Source organism: Typopeltis vanoorti, chromosome 1 (assembly GCF_054136105.1).
Source record: "Typopeltis vanoorti isolate ZY-2024b chromosome 1, IOZ_Tvanoo_1.0, whole genome shotgun sequence".
NCBI lineage: Eukaryota > Metazoa > Arthropoda > Arachnida > Uropygi > Thelyphonidae > Typopeltis > Typopeltis vanoorti.
Genome location: NC_143549.1, coordinates 19198154 through 19222861, shown reverse-complemented (window position 1 = coordinate 19222861; position 24708 = coordinate 19198154). Strand labels below are relative to the sequence as shown.

The 24708-nt window shown below is 36.9% G+C and overlaps 1 protein-coding gene across 4 annotated transcripts in view; it reads left to right on the top strand.

The window, feature by feature from the left end:
- The window catches only part of LOC150109819 (cAMP-dependent protein kinase type II regulatory subunit-like), a 487212-nt gene that overhangs the window by 241398 nt on the left and 221106 nt on the right, over positions 1 to 24708 (top strand). For 3 of the 4 annotated variants that reach the window (XM_090413588.1, XM_090413646.1, XM_090413505.1), the window contains exons 6-7: positions 3279 to 3343; positions 18618 to 18774. In XM_090413588.1, the coding sequence (XP_090269714.1) occupies positions 3279 to 3343; positions 18618 to 18774 (222 nt within the window). The remainder of the gene's footprint in view (positions 1 to 3278; positions 3344 to 18617; positions 18775 to 24708) is intronic. The other variant, XM_090413727.1, reaches the window with a different exon arrangement.

Here is a 24708-nt window from a genome sequence, read left to right as displayed (position 1 = left end):
ACCTCTGTGTGTCTGTTCATCCTCCAAGTCATGACTACATGATCACTCTCTATCTCCAACCAGTGGCAGATGCCATATCATTTACAATCTCAATAGCTGGCTAGCCGCTCCTGACATGAAAAACCACATGATCGCTTTCCCCAACTGGTAGCATCCTGGTGACATCTTTGATTATCACTGTAAGAAACAATATTATTAAATCTAACACTCTATTTCCATGTGTTGCTTCAACTACATGCTATATAAGACAATTGTCCAAAGTAGCTCAAAGAATTCGATCTCCTTACTCACACCAGTGGCGTATTTAGGTATAGGTCATATAAGCCCAGGCCTAGAGCGGCATATTTTGAGGGGTGGCAGAAATTTCCAGGCTCTCATTTTTTAGTTATAACATGTTCCTTATATGCTGCATCTACTCACAAGTAGAGAAATATTTTTCTTTTACTCATTGTAAGTTTAGTCTACAAGCATATTGGCATGTAATCAGATTCTGCATAACTATACAGACCGAGACACATGTACAGAAAGCTACTGTATTGTTGTCGGTAACTTGACACAAAGGCACTAGGGATTAGTGAATTTGATCCCTTTCTTGCTGAGCGCATTGCCAAAATTGGGGAAAAAAAAGGAAAAAGTTTTGTTTCCTATCTTTCCTTTGCCACGCATGAGGAATTTATTAAAATAATGGACGAGAAAGTAATCAAATTTATTGTGGAAGAACTTAAAATAGCGTAGTACTATTCCATAAGTGTTGACTCAACACTAGACTTGTCTCATGTTGATTGGCTGTCCTTCATTGTACGATATGTGAAAGAACATGGAACTTCTGTGGAGCACTTCTTGCGTTTCATTCCTAACGTAAGTCACAAATCTGAAGAGTTACAAGAGGCGGTATTGACTTCACTAAACGAGCTTGGAATTGATGTAGCAAATTGCAGAGGGCATTAGCATATAATAATTCTAGTAACATGTCAGGCAAGTACACGGGACTGCAAGCAAGAATTCTTGAAATAATCCATTGGCAGAATTCATACCGTGCGCTGGATATTCTCTGTCTCAAATTGGTACTTGTGCTGCCGAATCCTGTCCATACTCTTCTGCATTTTTTGATGTTCTTCAGAAACTGTACGTATTTTTCACATCTTCAACACATCGGTGGAGTGTTCTATGAAAGCACCTGAAAACTTTTGCAAAAGTAATCAAACGTCCTTCGCCTACTCGTTGGTCAGGTTGTGCGATGCTTGTTGGAGTCTTCGTGAGGGATGGACGGAAATAATTTCCACTTTGTCCGAAATTGAAAATGACACCAACCAGAAGAAAGTTACATGATGTGAAGCAAGTGGGATTCTATAGCAACTTCAATCACTGGAGGTTGGGATCATGCAATAGGTAGGTCATGAGGGGCATACCTAAATATGTCACTGACTGACTCGCACATGATATTTCCCACTTCCAGGTAGTTGCTTGATAAATTCAAGAGATTATGATCAATTCAATTTAGCAACATCCAGTTGTGTTCCTTAGCTTCTGAGGATAAATAATGTAAAAGTGAAATGAATGACTCAATCATGGAATTATGCAGGAGGTTCTAAAGAGGATGCTATGGAGGAGATATGAAGAACTGAATGTTAATCAGCAGCATGAGGAGTATAGGGTGTAGGCAGAGAAGGTGACAAGTATAGCAAGGAAAGAAAAATTGGTGTATGAAAAGAGATTGGTTGAGGCATTAAATAATAATAATTAAAAAAAAAAACATTCTATGGTTATGTTTCTAGTAGAAGAAAGGTGAATATGGAAGATTGATTTATTTGCTGAAGATGGAAGTTACTTGAGTCACATCTGCTGAAGATATATTGGAAAAGTTCAGTGATTATTCTGTTAGTGCATTTCATGTAGGGCAAGCTGAGAGTAGTGTTGATTGGCAACAGGAAAGAGTACAGAAGAGTGATAGTTCAAAAATGGAAAGTGTTTAGCATCTTTGATGTTAATAAGCCTGTGGACAAAAGAGCTGACTTTATGAGACTGTTCCAGCAACAGGAACAGTCGCAGAAAGACGTGGGGGGGGAGGAATAGCACTATTGCATAAGGAAGAATTCAAGTAGTCATTACTATCAAGCTAGAGTCCAATATGTATATCAAGTGTAGTTGTGAATTAGTTAGAGAGACTGGTTAGAGAGATTACAAAGCTGAATTGGTGAGATTGGAAATCTTTCAAGGGAGCAACATGGTTTATTAAGGGGAGGTCATGCTTAGCGACTTAGTTACATTTTATCATAGGAGGACTAGTGTATTGGATGGAAGAGAGGTTTATACAGTCATTGGATTTTACTGAAACATTTGATTGAGTATCACATGATAAAGTACTGTTGAAATTGCACAGGATGAGGATGGATAAACATTTGAAAGCTTGGTTACAGGGATGGCAGAGTAATAGGAGCCAATGAATTGTGTATATAGAGGTGCATGAGTGTACTGAGACCAAAGAGCAATACCATGAAGTTCTGATATGTTGTTCTTACAAGGGAATTTGAATAAGTTGATGCTTTGGCTGAAGATTGGGGATGTCATTTCAGTGTTGCTAAATGTAAAGTTATGCAATTTGACCAAAGATGGAATAAGGTTTACCATATTGTAGGAACTTTGCTTCAGGAAGTGGAGGAGGCAAGTGATGTGGGGATCCTGGTGGATAAGGAACTGAAATTCAGGGGACACATTGCAGATGGTTAGCCAGAAAATTGTTGCTATGATGCGAAGAATGCTGACATGAATTGATAAGGAGGTGGTGATGGTTCTAATTCTGGAAGGTGCTAATTAGGCTATATGGATTTCTGTGCACTGATCTGGTGATCTGATTATTTCAATAAGAAAACATTGGGCATGGTTCAGAGGCAAATAACTGAGGCTGTCTCAGGACTTGAATATTGCATATGAGGGCAAATTGAAGTAATGTGGTCTTTAGAATTTAACTGATAGGATAAAGAGGGATGATATGATTGAGACATAAATTGGTGAGAAATAACTATCAAATGAATACAGGGGAATTATTGCATAGGATAATAAGTGATTCAAGAATGAGAGGTCATCCTCTCATTCTTGGAATGGGACAATTGGAATGCATTGCTAGATTGTGTGGTTATTACTCCAAGATTGAATGTTCAAGGCAAGATATGATCATAATTGTGGTCTGTGAGTGTTTGACCTATAGCAATGAGTCTTTGGACTCCATTGAGGCTTGGAAGTAATACTAATTTTATTTATTTATTTATTTTATTTTTCAGGTTTTGCCTAATGAGGTAGTCATACAGCAAGGTGATGATGGTGATAACTTCTATGTTGTAGATCAGTAAGTTATTGATTGCAGTAAACCATTACATTTTTGTTTACAATATATACATCCATTTGTATGTAGTTTGATTTTTCTAAAATAGTAAAATTCTTTTTCCACAACACACGCACACACACATGCAAGTATGCATCTGTGCATGCACACACATACAGCATGCTCCAGTTATATGATACATTTTGTTCCTTTCTGCTATCATATAGTGAATTACTGGCTATCCCTTTACCACAGGGGTAGCCAGGGTAAATACATCAATGGAACTGGATGATATCTCAGCCTGTGTACTATGAGAATATGCAAAAGAATCGACACTGTCTCTGATAAGCTGCTTAATATATGTCTTAGCTGTGGCATGGTTCTGAGGGATTGGAAAGAGGGTAAGATTTTTCCATTATATAAAGGTAGTTCCAAGACAGAAGTTGTGAATTACAGAACCATTAATATCTCGGGAGTGCAGTTAAGGTATTGGAAAAGTTGATTAAAGGTAACAGCATTGGGTTTATTTTATTCTGCAAAGTATACTTTCAGGTATTCTACTCCTATAGAGTACAATACATTACAGTGAATGACATGCCTTTGTAACAGGTAGATCCTACCTTATTAATTTATTCACATTTTATTATTATTTTTGCACTCTCCACGGAGTCGACAGACACATCATGGGAGGTTCATTCAACCGATAACATATTTATCATACCGAATCATAAAATCCTTAACACTACCTACATTAACAACACATTCTGGTAATATGTTCCATTTACTGGCAATTCTCCAATGTAAAAAATCTATTTCTCTTCTCACACTCTTTTCACCACATTCTTACATAATTTCCAGGGATGGCTTCAGATTCTTTCTCTGTTGTCTTCTATCCTCTTTATCTCATCTGGATTAATCCTATAAAATCCTCTCACTAACTTAAATGTCTCTATCATATCACCTCTTTTTCTCCTATTCACTAAACTCGGCAATCTATATTTCTTCAACCTCTCTTTCTATAGCCAGCATTCCAAAGTACTGATATTGTCTTAGTCACTTCTCTCTGGATCCTGTCCAATGTTTCCACTTCATATTGAAAACCAGGTGACCAAATTCGAGGACAATAGACCAAGTGTGGTCTGACCAGTGCTTTATACAGTAGCACAACCACTTCCTTATCCCTACATGTCAGAGTACTTCTTATCATAGTGTCTTTGCACCACTTGACTTGCAATATGCCCCTCTAAACTTCAGTCTACTGTTAACCATCACTCCCAAATCTCATCACTTCCTACAGTTCAGCATCATCAATATATTACACAGCCTTATATTTCTCCACTCCAGAATGCAACACCTTGTACTTATTAATATTAAAACTGCAACCCCACTCCTTTGTCCAAGCCAAAAGTCTATTTAAATCTTCCTGAAGGGAATTAACATCAGAAATGTTACGTGTAATTCTCCCCAACTTTGCATCATCAGTAAACAACTGAAGATCCTCAGTCAGTCCACATTTACAGACAAGTTAAACAGCAGGAGCCCGAGAACAGAACCCTGGTGCATACCACTGGTTACATTACTCTCCTTTTATGATACACTGTGCCATAATATATAATTTGCTGGTATCATTCAGAAAGCCAATTCCCAATCCATCTAACCAATATACTATCTATTCCATCCTTTGCAGCTTGCACACCAATTTATCATGTGGTAATCTATCAAATGCTTTTGCAAAGTCAGAATATCACCGTATATGATTCTGCATTATTCAACACACTCATTACCTTATCATAATATGCAAGTAAATTGCTAAAACAAGACCTACCCTTTACAAATCCAATCTGACCATCATGAAGAACTATGTCCATCAATCCAATCCTGTATTCTATTCCTAACCAATCTCTCCAACACCTTCACTACAACTGCATTTATACAGAACTGCTGTAGAATTGGAAATTTGTCCTAGAACCATGCTTGTGGACTGGTACTATTTTGCTTCTTTCAACTCCTTAGGAACCCTGCCCACTGTAAAGCTTTCATTAAATAACCAGGTAAAGGGTAGCTAATGATTATGCACATTACTTAAGAATATGTGGTGATATCACATCATCAATTCCCAAGGCATCATTACCATCTAACTGAATCAACACCTGATCAACTGATACACCTCTGATTCTTTTACTTCCAAATCTCCTAATACTCACCTCCCTTTTTATATATTGCACTGTGTCATTTAAACTAGTATCTGATATACAATGATAAAGCTCAATCATTCATTATAATATATCCTTTGCAATTGTTATTTTGCTGCCTTGACTATCCATCAGTGTCAGCCTGCCATAATCATTCTTTCTGTTGCTTGCCATATAGTGGAAAAATTCCCTTGAGTTAACCTTAACCTTATCAACCAATCTCCTCTCATACTGCACCTTTTTTACTTTACTGTGCCCACTTAATTTATTCACATTTCATTATTATTATTATTATTATTATTATTATTATTATTATTATTACACTCTCCATGGAGTCGGCAGATTCATCATGGGAGGTTCATTCAACTGACAACATATTTATCATACTGAATCATGAAATCCTTAATACTACTTGCATTAACAACACATTCTGGTAATGCATTCCATTCATTGACAATCCTTCATGTAAAAAAAAACCACATTCTTACATAGGAAGGTGACACAGGATGACACGTCACCTTCTTGGCCTGCATTTTAAACCCTTCATTGATATGATCACCACCAACTGTCTTGTACTTCCTCCATAGCATTTTATTTTCCATCACTACTTCACTCATATCCTCCTTATACAGTTTTCAGTGATGGCCTTCTGTTCTACCACCTCCTCCTCCTCTCTTCCATGTCAACCTCAAAACAACTCCTCACTAGCTTATATGTCTCAGTCATGTCTTCCCCTCTTTCTCCTATTCATGAGGCTGTGCAATTTACATTCCCTCAATCTGTCCTTTTACTCCATAGACCACTGACCACCTTTGTGAATTTTGTCTGGAACCTTTCCAGCACATCCTCGTCACCATGAAATCCCGGTGATCAAATCTGTGCACAATAATACATACGAGATCTGATTAAGGACTTATACAATGGCATCATAATCTCTATTTCTGCATGTCAGTGTCCTCCACATCATTACCATTATCTGATATGAAGTCTTCACAACTTGTGCAATGTAGCCCTTGAATTTTAGGTTCTTGTCCACTCCACTCCTAGATCTCTCATCCCCTCTGCTTCGTTTAAAGTTTCTCCACCAAGTGTATACTTTGTATCCCATTGTTGCTTACCAAATCTCAAAACCTTACACTTTGCAACATTGAACTGACAGTTCCATTTACCTGCTCATTTATGCAATTTATTCAAGTCCTCCTGTACAGCCATAACATTTGCTTGACTCTGCATTACTCTCTCCAATTTTGCCTCATCTGCAAACAGCTGCATATCACTAGTTAAACCCATACCAATATCATTAACATGCAATTTGAACAACAATGGTTCTAAAACTGACCTCTGCAGTACACCATTAGCGACCTTCCTCTTTTGGTATACTGCACTCCCATATACAACTTTCTGATGCCTGTCTGACAACCAGTCACAAATCCAACTCTGATTTTGCCTGTTATCCAATCCCATCTGTTTCAATTTATTCAACAGCTTGTCATTTGGTAGTCTGTCAAAAGCTTTTGCAAAATCCAAGTACACCATTGTATATGCATCTCCCCTGTCTAAGGTATTTGTCACCTTGTTATAGTAGATAAGTAAGTTAGAAAAACATGATATCCCTTTAACAAACACATGCTGATAACCACAGAGAATACTGTTGTTATCAACTAATTTCTATACGCTTCTTCTCACCAATCTCTCTAGTAATTTAATCACAACTCCAAATATACAGATTGTCCTATAATTTGTAGCCACAGCGTTATCACCACCTTTATGTAGTGGAACAATTTTAACTTTGCAATCCCTTGGAATTTGTGCTGTTGTAAGACTCTTATTAAACAGGCATGCCATGCTACTGCCAATTTTCTGGAATGTTCCCTTAAGATGCATGGTGATATATCTTCAAATCCTATCACCCTTTTAACATGAGGGTTATTTATTTCCTCAAATACCTCCCATTCACTCACAATTAAGCTATCCTCTACTATGTCCCTCTGCACTTAAGTTCCTCATGATTCCACCCTGATGAAGATAAAATACCCTTATAAATTGATCACTGAATACCTCAATAATGACTTCTGCACCAGTTACCAATCTACCATTTTCATCCATTAACATCATCTTACCATGATCATTCTTCCTTCTACTTGTCACATATATATAGAAATTCTCTAGGGTTTTTCTTTGCCTGATTTGCCAGTTTCTGTTCATACTGTACCTTTTGTTGTCCTTCTAACTGCATCACTCTCTTGGCTTGTCATTTATACTCTTCATCCTGTACTGCCTTCAATGTAATTTTTCCTCCAGATTTCATGCCTAAGCTTCTTATTCCTCCATTTTATACCTACCTTATTCAGCCTTTTGGCCTTTAAAATATATTTACACATCGGTGCTGTTATGTATTTCATTGTTAGTTACCAAGCAGAAACTTTTCATTCCATGCTATAGCTCAGTTGGCTCCTAAGGCTGTTATAATCACCATTCTTGTACTATCACATATATCCTTTCTTCACGGGAAATTTGCATTTGGCTAGCCACAACCCAGGTGATCACTTCATGATCATTCTCACAAATCTAACTGGAAGTGTATAACTGCATTCACAGTTACTTCTTGTGATGAAATGATCACATCTAAAACTCTCTATTCTCATGTGCCTTTCTTTACATGCTGCCTGAGATAGGTATCTCTCAAAAACTCAAGAAATTAATTTTCCTTACTCCCAAATGCTATCTCTTCATTCCAGTCTCTACTGCCATAATTAAAATCACCCATAATAATTACCTAATCTTTGTTCACTAACCCAAGTTTATACATTTCTTCATCACCACTCTTCACATTCCCTTCCCTAATACAACACCCAACTAAATGTCTTCCTGTCAACCTCCATGTTACACCATACTGCCTCATAATCTTTGCCACTATTTCCGTCTTTCATGTCTACCTTATGTGCACATAATTCTCACTGCTGTCGTCAGCAGCACTTACCCTCCCTTTTTGCCCCTTCTATCCTCACAAAAAATAGCGTATCATTCCATTTCTATTTTGTTAGAATATCATCTTCATTCAAACATGTTTCACTTACTTCAATGAGTTTGGAGCGAATAAAGTCAATCAGTGAATCATCTCCCTTATTTCTGATCCTTTTAGCATTTATAAACAAACTCAGATTTCGTTTTTAATTCCATAACCAATCCTATCTCAAGTCACTTATTGGTTGTTATTTCTCTGCCACACCTGCCCAATCACTTACCACATATATCTGCTCTGTCTCAACTTCCCTATCCATATCGCAGTATAGTCCATCTTCATACACACACACATCGCCACTTTCAACATCCACTCTCCCTATGCCATGTCTCCTTCTTCAACTGGGCTCTTCCTGTTTCCCACTTCCTTGTACATTCCTATTATTCTGTCTTCATCTCCCTATGCCATATCTCCTCCTTCACCTGGGCTCTTCCTGTTTCCCACTTCCTCGTGCATTCCTATTCTGTCTTCATCTCTCACATTACTACTATTTTCACTGCCATGCACTTCTGTCTGTCTCTTCGGTACTGCTCTTCTGAGTTTTCATTTCATCTCTTGCTTCTGATCAGTTATATGCATCACACATAGCTATGCTACGAATTGCTGTGCTTCTATTCAGCAACACTTTCTGCAGTGCACTGACTCAAATTCAGCACATCATGCCTGTATAATTTCATTCTTTTCGCAGACACATGGCATACATCACAAACTGTTCTCCCTTCTCCTCACACAGCTCTGCTAGTATACTATTCATAATTTTGGCTCTACATTGTAACTCATCATTGTCATACCTCGGCAACACACCAACAACCTCTCCTACTATGCTGTTATCTTTCAATCTTCTCAATATTCTCTGATATTTGCCATCACATTCTCCTTAATCCTACAATCACAACTAACTCTCTCACTCGTTTCTTCCTCATATCCAATGCCTTGATTATCCTACTCATTCTCCCTCCTGGATAGCAGACCTTATGGCCTCTCTCATTAACTAATCCTCTAACTATGGAATCACTTGTCACCTCTTTTATTCTTTTTTTCTTTCATTGTATTCTCCTGCATCCTTTTCATTAGTTTCCACTAAATGTCTCACATTTCTTTGCATATTCCTCATTTCATTTTCAATAACTGGTTTCATCAAATCTTGTATTCCAGGCAATTTCACTCTGTCACTTCCACAGTCTCACTACCTCTGGTTCTGCTGTTCGTTTCCTCATTCACACTTTCTTTTGCACCCTAATTTGTATACCAATGCTAGAAGCATTAGAAATAAGAGAGAAGAATTTTTGGCATTAGTCAGTGAAATCTCACCAAAAGTTGTAGGCATTAGTGAAACTTGGCTGTCAGCAGAAGATGTGGTCACTGGAATTGAATGTGATGGGTACAGTATTTTCAGGGAGGATAGAGAAGATAGAACAGGAGGAGGAGTACTGTTGATGATAGCTGATGTGTTGCAGCCAAAGAAAGTAGTATATCATGATGATAGACATGTGAATGAGAGTTCATTTGAGGCAGTCTGGTGCGAAATAGTGACCAACGCAACCAAATATACAGTTGGATGCTGCTATAGGCCAGGGAGTACAGGGGGAGATATTGAATTCATGCATCAGCAACTTAGTGCAATGAGTGAAGGCTTAGTGATTATTATGGGGGATTTTAATTATGGTGATATCAATTGGAAGGAGGAAATATCACGTAGCAAAAAGGAAATGGAGTTCATACATCTGCTATGAGATAATTACTTGAAACAGCACGTAACTGAAGGGACACGTGGTGTGAGAGTGTTGGACCTGGTTATTGGTTCAGAGGTTATGTGCATAAGTAAGGTGACCTCGTTACCTCCAGTTGGTGAAAGCGATCATGTGGTATTGACTTGGGAGGTTGCAAAATCTGTGGATTTTTCTATTAAGAAGGGGTATGTACGAAACTACAGGTTAGGCAATTATAACAAGCTTCGGAGTGAGCTTGCAGCCATCCCATGGCAGAACATATTGCAAGGGAAAGATGTTAGCAGTGCTTGGGATAAAATCAGTGGGTATCTGAGGAAAGCAATATCAGATTGTGTCCCCATGGTCAGGAGGTCAAACAAGGCAGGCATTAGATGGATGAGCAGTAGTATCAAGCTTGAACTACAAAAAAAGAAAATGTTATGGAGAATTTACAAGGAGAAGGGCGATCAGGACACCCATGAGCAGTACAAGGCTCAAGCTAGGAAGGTTACCAGCATAGTAAGAAAAGCTAAATCAGATTATGAGAAGACCTTAGCCAAAGAGATCAAGGGTAATCCCAAAGAGTTCTTCCGCTATGTGGCAAGTAAGAGGAAGAATGACTTCGGAAGGATAACCTTAGTGGGTGCTGATGGTATTGAGGTGACAAAATCAGATGTAATAGTCGAGTTACTGAGTGATCACTTCTCAAAAGTCTATCACCCAAGTGAGGATATCTCTATACCTATAGCAATACCTAATGTGAGAATTGAAGCTAAAGAATCAGAGGTATTAAATATATTTCGAAACTTAAATGCAAACACTGCGGTAGGCTTAGATGGAATATCAGCTCGGGTGTTGCGTGAATGTGCAAATGAATTGTCAACCCCTCTTACCTGGATATTTAATTTAAGTTTGAACTCTGGTATGGTCCCTAGGGAGTGGAAGTTAGGCAAAGTGGTTCCTTTGCATAAGGGTGGCTCTAAAACTGCAGTATTGAATTACAGACCAATCACCATCTCAGGAGTAGTGGTAAAAGTATTGGAAAAGTTGGTTAAAGACAAAATTCAAGAATGGGTGGATCAGGATATGATACTCTATAGAGGCCAACATGGTTTTGTTAAAGGTAGATCCTGCCTTAGCAATCTATTAACTATCCATAATAGAATAACATCAGAGTTGGACAAAGGAACTGGCTACACAGTGGTACTTCTGGATTTTGCTAAGGCTTTTGACAGGATACCCCATAGAACACTGTTACGCAAATTGGAGCAGATGGGAATGGATATTAAATTGGTGATATGGATAGGAGAATGGCTCAGGGAGAGATACCATAAGGTGGTGTATGGAGGAGCCGAGTCCAGAATGAGGCAGGTGACCAGTGGTGTGCCTCAGGGCTCTGTGCTTGGGCCAATGTTGTTTAATTTGTATATAAATGATATAGGAAACGGCTTAAAGGGAGATATTCAGTTGTTTGCTGATGATGCAAAGTTGTGTAGTGCAATAAAAAATCAAGCTGATGTTGAAAGTTTGCAGGAGGATTTAAATAAGCTGGTAAAATGGGCAAAAGAAAATGGATGTCAGTTCAATGTGGAAAAGTGTAAAGTCTTGCATTTTGGGATTAAAAGATTACCAGCTGTGTACTACATAGATGGAAAGGTACTCCAAGAGATTGATGAGGCTAGGGACTTAGGGGTATTGGTAGATAAGGAGATGAAGTTCAGAGGACACATTGCTAAGGTGTCCAAGATTGCACATAGGATTACTTGGTTGTTGAGGAACACACTGACATCCAGAGATAAAGAGGTTATTATTCCCCTTTATAAAGCATTGATACTTCCACATTTGGATTACTGTGCTCAGGTCTGGTCACCTGGATTCCTTGGAGATGAGGAGGCTGTGGAGAGGGTTCAGAGAAGAGTGACCAAGTTGGTGAGTGATATAAAAAATGCTTCCTACATTGATAGATTGAGAGCTTGTGGATTGCAGAGATTGGCTGATAGGCAAAGAAGAGGGGATATGATAGAAACATTCAAATTACTAAAAGGTTTTTATAGGATTGATGCAGGGGAAATGTTTCAGCTGTGTGATAGTGATGGAAGAACAAGAGGTCATCTCTGGAAATTAAAGAAGAGTGTGGTTAACAAAGGTGTCAGAACAAGGTTTTTTTGCCTGGAGGGTGGTGAATGAGTGGAATTCATTGCCTGACTTTGTTGTGAGCTCTTCATCTGTTAAATGAATTCAAGAAGAGATATGACAGATATTGTTTTGCTAGTTTGGGTCTCCCGCGATGAGTCTACTGACTCCATGGAGATACCCGTAATAATAATAATAATAATAATTACTAACTTTTGCTTCCTCATTCTTGTATTCTTTCACTCCCTCAGTTTCACTAGCATTTGTTTCATTTCCATTTCTTTCATGTACACCATCTTTTATCTTTTCAGTCTGTTTCACATTCATTGCCTTGTGTTCTACTTATTACAAATCCATACTTTCTCTCGTTTCCCTTTCATTCTCTGTCTCCACAAACATCTCTTATACTCTGTCATGCATACATATTATACTCATGGCATCAAATCATTTTTGAAAAATCTACGGCATTAATGCCACTAGATTTTCGCAGCACTCGTGTAGTCACTCTGGTCAACCACTGCTTGGTTGACCTCATAAAACATGTTCACTGTAACATAAAACGTTATACACCAGAAAAACAAAATCTGACTCAGATGTCTTACGTTGAGATAAAGGATTTTTGTTTCATTCTTATTCGGAACAACATCCTTCACGAAATCAGTTGAGTGAACAACAAAATTCACAAAGAAGAGATAATTCTCACTAGGTGTATTGCAGTTAATTTAAATTTGACTCCACCTTACAAAGAATGAGGCAGACATTTCTCAAGAATTGTATCGAAAAAGCAAAAATAGCTTCTGCATGAATGAGAGTGAAGTTCTTCTTGAGAAGCAAGATCCTAAAGAAAAAGTAAAGTTTTAATTATTTGCAGGTGATGCTTCAGTGTTGTCACCAAAATAGTTTTTCCTGAGTGAAACTTTGTTTTCTTTTTTAGCTGCGTGATTACAGGAATAAACAACTTCAATTAATTCAAACAAACTTTGCATTTCTTTATTGTAATTATTATTATTATTATTATTATTATTATTATGATTCCTGATACCTCCAAGGAGTCCGAAGACTCATCGTGGGAGGACATCTTCAACTGTCTCTACACCTTACCTCTACTACGAATCAACGCCATCTACCGCCCACCTCCAACACCACCACAACTAGTAATTTTTGTCTGTAAATTGCGTGTGTTCTGAAGGGCCGATTTGTATGTATGTGGGATGAAAAACCCGAGTTTCCGGGAGAAAAAACCCTGCTACCTCCGGCAATCTGTGATTTAGAAAAATGTGGAAAAGTTCTAGCCCTAAGAGGTGCTTGAGAACTAAATGCATTTGATTCCTGTCAGGAACTTGTTTTTATCAAGAACAAGCTTTGCTTGTATTTGCTAGTATGAAAGAGTTAACTGCTTTCAGCCTTTTGCAGAAAATCCATAAAAATTACTTGCAAGATGTGCTGTAAATTTTATTTTATTTTTTTTTGGATTGCATTGAGAATTTTCTCGATGGTGTTAACATTCCAATCCATATTGCAAGCAAAGTTTCAGTAAAATGGATCTCATCCAAAATTATTTCAGGCTAAAATAATTCACGAATACTTATCAAGCCTAGCAGTCCTTGACATTGAAAATGAAACAGGATATAAAATAAACTACGATTAAATCTTAGATTTTGCTGAGTGGAAAGGGCATGCTAGGTAAAACATAAAAATATTTTTTATATTTTTTCTGAATTTCTACTTTCATTTTTGCCAAATGCAGAAAAGTATTTTATATTAATCCTTACAAATATACTGCTAAAACATTCTTGCTTGAAAAAATGATTACATTTTTGAATTATTATGAAACGTGGAGCAGATATTAGTCTCTGTTACCCTCAGATTAATATCTGGTAGTCAGGGCAACTGGGTATAGCAAGCAGCCACCTGAGGCACTAACTACGATGAGAGATGAAGACTATGACACATGCGTGCACATGCACGCACACACACACAGAATGAGAAAATTAGTATATTAGTATTGATGGAATGAACTTGAGAATGGGCAGGACTAGTTTTAACAAATAAGAAAAATAATGATTGGAGTGTTGGGCTGAAAAATTTGGTTAATGAATCGACTAAGGTTGATTCATTAACCAAATATGAATCAGTCAAATTCTATGAGTTAGTTGATTATGTGTTCTCTTTTATGCAGATATGATATCTGACCTATACACAAAAAGGTTGGTTGACCTATAGCTTTTGAGTGACATGAGCAAGCAAGAAGAAAGGAAGAATCTTTATTTATTTAATTTATTTTATTTTATTTTTTTGAACAATTGTAATCTTTGAGGAAGACAGACTTGGGGAAGCTATTCCAAAGAACAGAAATAGTAGACGGAATGAAAGAGATAAAATAAGGTAGTTTAGCAAGTTTCAGGCTGGACTTATAAATGGGTGTTGGTTATCTGCAGCTGTTCTTGTGATTTAGGAGGAAAGTAGAGGAATAATAATAAGTGCCTCTGTAGCTCAGTTAGAAGAATGATGGTATGTTGTGTCCCCCTTCGATTGGAAAGGCCTAAGTTCAATTCTTGTCATAAGAGGAATCATTATATGTTTTTGTTTTTTTTTCAATTGAAGGTGAATTAACTGATCTCATATGGAGGTGACAGAGGGTATTTCTCCCAGAAACTTGACTTTTTCATCTTGCATGCAGACAAATCGGCCTCAGGAACACACAATTTACAGACAAAAACTACTAGTGGTGGTGGGTAGTAGATGTCATTGGTATAGATAATTATGATTGTAGTGGCAGTTTACTGTAGTTAGTGGATTAAGTGGTGGAGATGGAGAGTTGTAGAGTGGGCACCCTCCCTTGATGTGTCACAAAATAATAATAATCATAATTATAGTGGCTAAATCAGGAGAGCACTGTTTGTGAAAGTATCCATAGAATAATCATAAAGATGGAAACTCAACATCTGTGTGTGTGTGTGTGTGTGTGTGTGTGTGTGTGTGTGTGTGTGTGTGTGTGTGTGTGTGAGAGAGAGAGAGAGAGAGAGAGAGAGAGAGAGATAGAATTGGATCAGTGAGAGATGGATATTTAACTGAATAGCATCAAGCAGTCTTAGAGAGAATTTAGTGCACTACCTGAAACATGTGAGCAATATTTCATGGTTGAGCAGATTTGGGATTGGTATAGGGTTAGCAGCTATAAATAAAGATATAGTGCATTGAGCAGAAAAGTACATCAAATTTTTTGGTGGCTAAAGCTGTGTTTGAGATGTTTTTTTGCCTAGGAAGGTTGTAGGTGCATTCAGTCCAATAAAAAGTGAAATCTGATTTTGTAGACTTCAGTGGTGGTATTGAAGTTTACAAGGTTGTTCTTGGAAATCTTGTCCTATTGAAATATAACTAAGAAATTGGAGTGTAAGACATTCATCATAGCATATCTCTAGGATTCCAGCAATTGGGTACAACAAGATTTGTCAGATGGAAAGGAAGAATGATGCGTACTGTCATCTGCAAAGCTATAGATATGATTAAGTCTGTGAGTGCAAATCATTTATATTCAGGAGAAAGAGAGTTGGTGAAAGTAAACACTGATAAACTCCAGCATTGGTGAATAAATCTGAGAAGAGGAAATCATTCACTATGACCCATAGCAAGTCACCAGGAAGAAGTACTGAACATTGAAGACCAACCAGAGAATGGTTAAGCAGGCCCATGCACCAAACCCAATCAAATGCTTTTGAAATGCCAAGAGTGACCTTTCTTTTAGTGTTACACGGTGATCAGCATTCATTTTTGAAATTATGGATTCTACAACCGTGTTAAAATAACTCTTTTTATTATCCTGACTTTTCGATCGTCATATCAAGATCATCATCTGGAGCATACATAAATATACAAGACAAGCTGAATTATATTTCAAACCGTAAGCTAGAGAAACAATGATTTGATCACATGCTACTCACTGGCATGCCCTCTAGTGAAATCATTGTTTCTATAGTTTACGGTTTGAAATGTAATGCAGCTTGTCTTGCATATTTATGTATGCACCAAGAGTGACCATGTGAGTTTTGTTGAATTTTTCCATGGTTTGAGTCCAGAAGTGGGTGGCAAATGATAGAATATCAGGGTGGTGGCATCCATATTGCTTGTCATTGATTAGCTGTTAGGTCTCTAGGTGGATCCTTAAGGTTTTCGTCCTTATGATGCTGTTGATGATCTTCTCCATAGCATTAGAGAGAACAGAAATAAGTTGGATGCTAGTTGGCCAACTTTTATGACCTTTCTTTGGAATGTGTTGGATGTGGGTTTATTTCCACATGTGTAAGATAGATTACATTTAAATAGGATAGATTGAAAAGGTGGTTCAAGAAAGGCATTGGTTCTGAGGCACAAGTTTTTAATAAATAGGTTGGACCACATGTCTTATTTGTGTTCAGATTATTAAGGATTTTTTTTTTATTTCTCTCTTACTCAACTATTCACCCCATGTCATCCATAGTCTTCCATATGGGTGACATGGAGTTAGTAGTTCTCAGTAAAGTGGGAACACTGCTATATTCATCAGTGCAAGAATTGGAAGCGAAGAGTAATGCCAGCAAGTGAGCCTTGTCATGTCTAATGACTTTGACAAGGTACTGGAAGGCTCACCAATTTTCCAGCATTTGACACTATCAAAATCCTATGCAACTCTCATCCAAAACAAACAATAACAATAACAACAACAACAACAAAAAATAAAATAAAATAAAAAAACTAGCATTAATATAAGCGATACTTTCAAATAGGTGAAATGAGAAGAAAACATCTTTTTAGACAAAATCTGTGTGTATGTGTGTAGTTCTCCAAAAGATGCACTAAGGCTATACAAATAAAGAACCAAGCATACCTCAACTGGCTATCATCAAGAACTCCACCTTCTCACACTGCTTATACCAAAGCCTGAAATAGCTGCAAGAATATGATCATTTGCATAAAAACTAATTTCCAAACAGCCAAATGCAATAAACTTGCATCATGCATAAATGGCAGCTGCACATTTTAGTCTCTTGCCAAAACAGTTGGCCACAACTTTTTCCCAAAACTTCTTCCACTGTGTCCAGACATAGTCATCACCAACAATTCATTGTGGGAAAATTCTTTGTGGATAATTCATTGTGGATAAAATTCATCACTATGAAAAGTCTCTGTGATTAATTTTCCAAGTGATGAATTTTCTACGATTAATTATCGCAGGAAAATTCGTGTGGAAAATTCATCACGAGAAAATATATTGCAAGAAAATTTGAAATCCTATTGTCATGTCATTCCCATATATATATATATATATATATATATAATTTTATGTTATATTTATTATTAAATATTTTGTGTTATATTTATCATTTTGATTGTATTTAGCATTCTGAAATTTTTTTATTCTCTATAAAGCTATTTATATTCTTTCTTACTTAAAGGCTCTGTAGATGTAATATTAATTTTTACAAAACTGAGATAGGGTGGTTAGGGAGAAAGAGCATATTTAAGAAAATTTGCGGATAATAGTTATTTCCAACTACTATTTATAATTAACTATTAACATATTTCTATTAATTATTCTAACTATTTATAGTTAAAATAGTTAATAGCTTTGTTTTTTTTTTCAAATCAAAAGGTGATTCATCGCATTAAAGGTACAAAGCAACCACTTCAGATAATTTATAAGTTTTCAATAATAAGAAAAGTAATTATGAATTATGAATCCGAATTTTTGTGAGGTTGGGTCGTCTGTAACATGTTCTCATTCTCATAACTTCTTTCCCTTACTAGGTTCTCATTACTGTTCTTTCCTATCCTTTCATAATAATCTTCTTCAGGTTTGCTTCTCTGGGTCTCCTCAACTGTTCTATTTGACATTCATTTTTACATGTTCTCTCTGTCCCTCAAATTCATATCACACATTCAAACTATATTTCCTTCATAAAGAGCTCTAGCAACGTACCATTCAAAATCTTTGCTGACTATCTCATCTTAACCGTCATTGTCATACCTGAGTTTTTTTTTGCCAAAATATTTTGTGCAGATTGTTTTTTCCCTCATAATCTATAATTTAATTTAATTATACTTAATATATAGTATTTGTATTTATCTCCAAGACAATGGCACATTTGTAAAATGCCTTTTAAAGTTGTTCATTAAATTGTTTTAATGATATGTTATTAGTTATTTTTATGCATCATTTTAAAGATTCTGACTGTGATATGACTAATTTTAATAATTTTTTATAGAGGAAAATTTGAAGCGCATATTAGTACAAGAGAAGAACCAGATAAACTGGTAGGTACTTATGAAAACGGGGGCAGTTTTGGGGAGCTAGCTCTTATGTATAACATGCCAAGAGCTGCTACAGTTAAAGCTGTTACAGATGGATCACTTTGGGTAATGGTAAGCCATTAAATGACCTGTATCAAATGCAGTGGGTTAGAAAATTTAAAACTAATTATAATTTTGCTAATTCTAATATTATAGGCATCTCCATGGTGTCAGATGAGAGTGTGGAAAGCCCACACTAATCATTATTCACACATTTCCTTGATTTCATTCACTGTTAGAGCACTCACAACTATCTCTGACAATCCATTCCAGACTCCCTGGAGGTGTCAAATAATAATAATAATATTTGCCACTCTCCAAGCAAAATATCTATTCTTCACACCTTCACCAACAACACTCTTATACAACTTCAGAGGTAACCTTTAGTACGCTTGCTGTGCACATGTACTAAAATATTTCTTTTGCATCATTCTTATAGAACCCTTTAGTAACTTATAAGTATCTACCATGTTCTTTCTTTTTTGCCTGTCAGCTAAACTTTACAATCCACACAACTTCTATCTGATGTCATAGGGATTATCTGCAGACTTATCACCATCTTGGTCATTTGTTTCTGAGTCTTTCAGGTCATTTCTTCATCCCCAAGAATCTCAAGTGACCATAATGTGCACAGTACTCAAAAATCAGTCATATCATAGTCTTATAAATGGGAATCATAACCTCCTTATATCTGCTTGTCAATGTGTCCTCAACATCCAAGTAATCCTTTCAATCATTTTGCTAAACTTTTTCAGTGCCCTCTGAACTTTCAACAACTCTCTGTACAACATTACCCCAAATTCTTATCTAATCATTTTTCTGCGGTCCACTACCATATGTAGTTTGAATAATAATAACCAATCCTGTTATATGATCTTCAGTTTAACATATTAGGCTTAGTGATCTGCCATACTTAAGTAATTTGGCTTTGTATAAACTTGTTTAATGCTTTGACAAAGAAGCTTATTCCATCTTTATCTGTAAGTACATCCTTTCTTTGGATGTTTAGCTTGTTTTGTAGAAGGAAAAAAAACAGCATTCCTAGAAGAAAACTTGCCATCTTTGTATGATATTTGCTAACTTATCTTTAGTTGAATTGATTGCTGCTTTCTTTGCATGCCAGACAAGATTTAAAAATCTAGCTTGTTCCAGTGAAAGAGCAGTATGTTAGACCAATTACACTGGAGAAGTACATAATTATATAATTGTGTTATATATTTTGATAAAAAAAACTTTTAGTGAGGATGATAAGGTAAATAAGGAGATGGATAATATGATAATAAGTAAGGCCAGTATGCTGTAGAGTCAGCAAAATAAAATTATTATTTTTTATTAACATCAGACATAGTCTCCCTTGAAGTTAAGACTCGTTAAGAAAAGGTCAACACTCTCATCCAAAAAAAAAAAGAAAAAAAAAGTTGTTCATTTATTTTATTATTATTATTACTACCCAAGACCCCACAGAGTCAAAGATTCATGTATGAGGTTCTTTTATCATACACCAGCTCATCATACCGTTCTTTAAACACACTCAAATTCTCTGCAGACACCACACTCTCAGGCAAGGCATTCCAATCATTCACAACTCCGCATGCATAAAACCTGCTTCTCACTCCTCTGCTCACACCCCTCTTTATACAGTTTCCAGGGATGACCTCTGGTTCTCCCCTTATCTCCCACTGTTTTTTGTAGAACCTTTCCAACATTGATCCTATAACAACCCCTTATTAACTTATAGGTCTCTATCATATCTCTCCCCCTCTTCCTCCTATCCACCAGACTCTGTAAAATGCATTTTCTCAATCTTTCCTCATATTCGACATTCCAGAGGTCATAAACTACCTTAGTCAGTCACCTCTGGACCCTTTCCAACATCTCTTCATCCTTCTTAAAACCAGGTGACCAAATCTGGGCACAATAGTCCATGTGTGGCCTAATCAAAGCCTTATACAACGGAACAAGAATCTTCCTACTTCTACACGTCAATGTCCTCCACATCATTCCCAGAAGCCTTTGTGTTGTCTTCACAATTTTGGTAATGTGTCCCCTAAATTTCAGATTCTTATCCACTATCACCCCAAGATCTCTTATTTCCTTCACTTCTGACAGTATATCCTCACCAAGCATAAATTCTGCATCTCATCTTTGTTTCACAAATTTTAAAACCTTACATTTTGCAACATTGAACTTGCATTTCCATGCCCAATCACTCAATTTATTCAAGTCTTCTTGTAAGTAAGGCCACAACATCTTCTCTACTCTTTATGGGTTCATCCCAACTTTGCATCATCTGCAAACAACTGAATATCTCCATCCAAATCTTCACCAATATCATTAATATACAAGTTAAACAGTAATGGCCCTAAAACAGACCCCTGAGGCACACTGCTAATGACTTTCCTTTTCCTGGATATTGCTCCCCCTATACACAACTTGCTGATACCTATCAGACAGCTAGTCTCCAATCCAATGCACTAATCTAATATCCAACCCCATCCACTCTAGTGTGACTATCAACTTATCATGTGATAATCTATCAAAAACCATTGCGAAATCTAAGTATATTACTTTGTATCCCTCTCCTCTCTCCAAGGAAGCAGTCACCTTATTGTAACAAGTAAGTAGATTATTAAAACATGACCTCCCTTAGCAAATCCGTGCTGTCCATCAAAGATAATACCATTGTTGTCAACCTAATTCTGTATCCTAGTTCTCACAACTTCTCCAACAACTTAACCAACACTTGACACACATAAAAACTATATATAGATAGTCAGTTCAATTAACAAGTTGATAGCACTATTTGAGAGTAAATGCAAATTCCTGGGGCCCCAAGGAAAGAGTATGTGGAAAAATATAAGAAGTGATGTGATGCATAGTCTGCTCATCACCTCACACATGCACAGGGGTGATGACTCTGATATTCCCTGCAAATGTAACAAGTGAGCATAGTAGCTTTGTGTGGTCCTAAATTTGTTTAGCTTGTCCCAGAGGTGTTGAGGTAGATTAATTGGTTTGATAGTTGAATCCGTGATCAGGTACTAGTTTGTAGATCATTCCAGAGTATTTTCTATTTTCCACAAGCTAGATGGGAAATCTTTAGATAAAGTGGCAAGCTTCAGTTGGGGAGATATGTTGATGTATGGGAAGGTTGATTATTTCTGATTTTATTTATTTGATGGTAGTAAAGATACTACTATCAAAGATAGTAGTATCTTTACTACTATCTTTAGTAAACTACTACTACTTTGCTACTATCTTTAGGTTCTAAAGCTACAAAGAGTGATGTGGAATAAGACAAGCAAGTATGTGTGTGAGAGAGAGAGAGTGCCTGCCAAAACTGTCCACCAGATAAGGTGCAGCTGTACAGGCATCTTCTCCATGTCAGGAATGGCCTCTACTTCAGGGAATGATGGTAGCCTGCACTGGTCCCAGCTATGTAGCGACTTCTAATACTTAACTTTGGGATCCAAATGCCAATAGTGTTATCTGAGACACTAAGAAAAAGATCATTGAGGTGTGCCTTAAACATTTTCTGTACTCTCGGCAGTGTATTCCACTCGTCAATCACTCTCCATGCAAAAACCTACTCCTCACTTCCATGCTAATTTTCATGTGCTAGGCATCTCTCCTCTCCTCTTCATAAAGCTGTGCAAATTGCATTCCCTTATTCTGTCTTCATATGCCATATTCCAGAGATCTCACACTGACTTGGTGAATCTTTTCTGGACAATAGTCCATATGTGGGCTGATCAAGGCCTTATACAAGAGAACCATAACCTCTTTGCTACTGCCTGTTAGGATCTTCCTCATCATTGCCATAACCCATGATATTCTCACTTTAGCCAATGATCCCTAAATTTATTCACTGTCCATTCATCACTCCCAGATCTTTCATTTCTTCCACTTTCTTCACATTAATTATTAATGAAATAAAGAGCCAAAAGGCTTCACTTCGGCGATGTTAAAATTATCTAAATTAAGGGGATATTTAATCCCACATCATTTCAAAGCCGAATAAGAAAACTCTAAGATAGAAATCATCAAAGAGTTTTATGCCATCTTAGCATGAACAAACACCTGGGTGGTACAATACCAGGCAACTCGTTGCAAAGGTGGATAAAGATACGATCGCTTATTCTTGGTATTTGCCCTAATGTAAAACTCATCGTTACTCATCATTTACAGTATGAGTTTTACAACTCGTACTGTAAAGTATTAAAGCTATTATCACTATAAGTTTGGTATTTTTTGGTCTGCCTACTCACTGATAAGACCTCAATAAAGGTTGAAACTGGTCTGGGTAGTGACCTATCTCCCTTAATGTAAAACAACACTAATCTCCTAGGGGATGAGTTTTACATTAGGGCAAATACTAAGAATAATGATCGTATCTTTATCCACCTTTGCAACGAGTTGCCCGGTATTGTAGCACCCAGGTGTTTGCTCACGCTTGGACTCACCAAATTTTTATAGTTTGCTATATTCGGCATTTGATTTCTATCTTAGACTTTTCTTATTCGGCTTTGAAATGATGTGGGATTAAATATCCCCTTAACTTAAATAATTTTAACATCGCCGAAGTGAAGCCTTTTGGCTCTTTATTTCATTAATTTATCTGTGCACCTTTTTGACAACTTGTACTGTAAAGTATTAAAGCTATTATCACTATAATTTTGGTATTTTTTGGTCTACCTACTCACTGATGAGCCCTCAATAAATGTTGAAACTGGTCTGGGTAGTGACCTATTTCCCTTAATGTAAAACAACATATATCCCCTAGGGGATGAGTTTTACATTAGGGCAAATACTAAGAATAGTGATCGTAGCTTTATCCACCTTTGCAACAAGTTGCCCGGTATTGTACCACCCAGGTGTTTGCTCACGCTTGGACCTCGCCGAATTTTTATAGTTTGCTATATTCGGCATGAAATTCTTTGATGATTTCTATCTTAGAGTTTTCTTATTCGGCTTTGAAATGATGTGGAATTAAATATCCCTTTAATTTAAATAACATTAATTGTATTCATTGACATATTCTCCACTCTGACACTCCACTCTATTCCAGTACATTTAAAAAATTTCTGACTGCAACCCACAATTCAAAATACATTTTACATCACAACCTAATGTGTGCATGTGCACGCACACAAATCTCTTCGTCTATAGTCTATGTAGACTGTTGAGGTATTATCTCTCTCTAGGTGTTTCTGCCTTGGGATCTCCTTAACAAAGTGAAGAACAAAGAATTAGTCCATTTTCTAACATTATCTATCCAGGTGATTCTAGGCCACTCCCAGTATTTTTATTTTTTTTTTAAATTTTATTTTAATACCAGAAGTCAAGCTGTTCAGTGCTATTTTCAGTAAGCTATCTGATCTACCCATGTAACCTAGCTACTGGAGCTGTTTCCAACATATTTTAGTGATAATATATTCTTGTGGTCTAGCAGTGGAGTGAATTTTCTTCTAACCTCATGATTTGTTACGTGCTGTGTATGATATTTTCAGAAGTTTTCTGTAGCACTTACTTAAAGACGAATAGTCTTTTATTATTCTTATTATTATTATCCGGGCCACCACGGAATCAAAAGACTCATTGCAGGAGGTCTTTTTAGGAAACACAAAGTTTATCATACCACCACTCCTTGACCCCATTCACCCTTCCTGCTCTAACCACTCTCTCAGGCAATGCATTTCACTGTTCAACCACTCTTCACCCTCTTGCTCACAGCCTCCTTTCCTAACTTCCAGGGATGGCACCTTTTTATTACTCCTTCCCGCTGTTCAACCATTCAACCAAGCGAAAGAACTCCCCAATGTCCCCCCTGTAACTGCCTCTCAACAGTTTAAAAGTCTTGATCATATTACCTCTCCTTCTTCTATCCACCAAACTCTGCGGTCCACATTCCTTCAGTCGATCCTCGTAACTGACATTGTACAGGCCTGAAACCATCTTTGTTATCCGTCTCTGTACCCTTTCCACAGTTAATTTATCCCCTTCAAT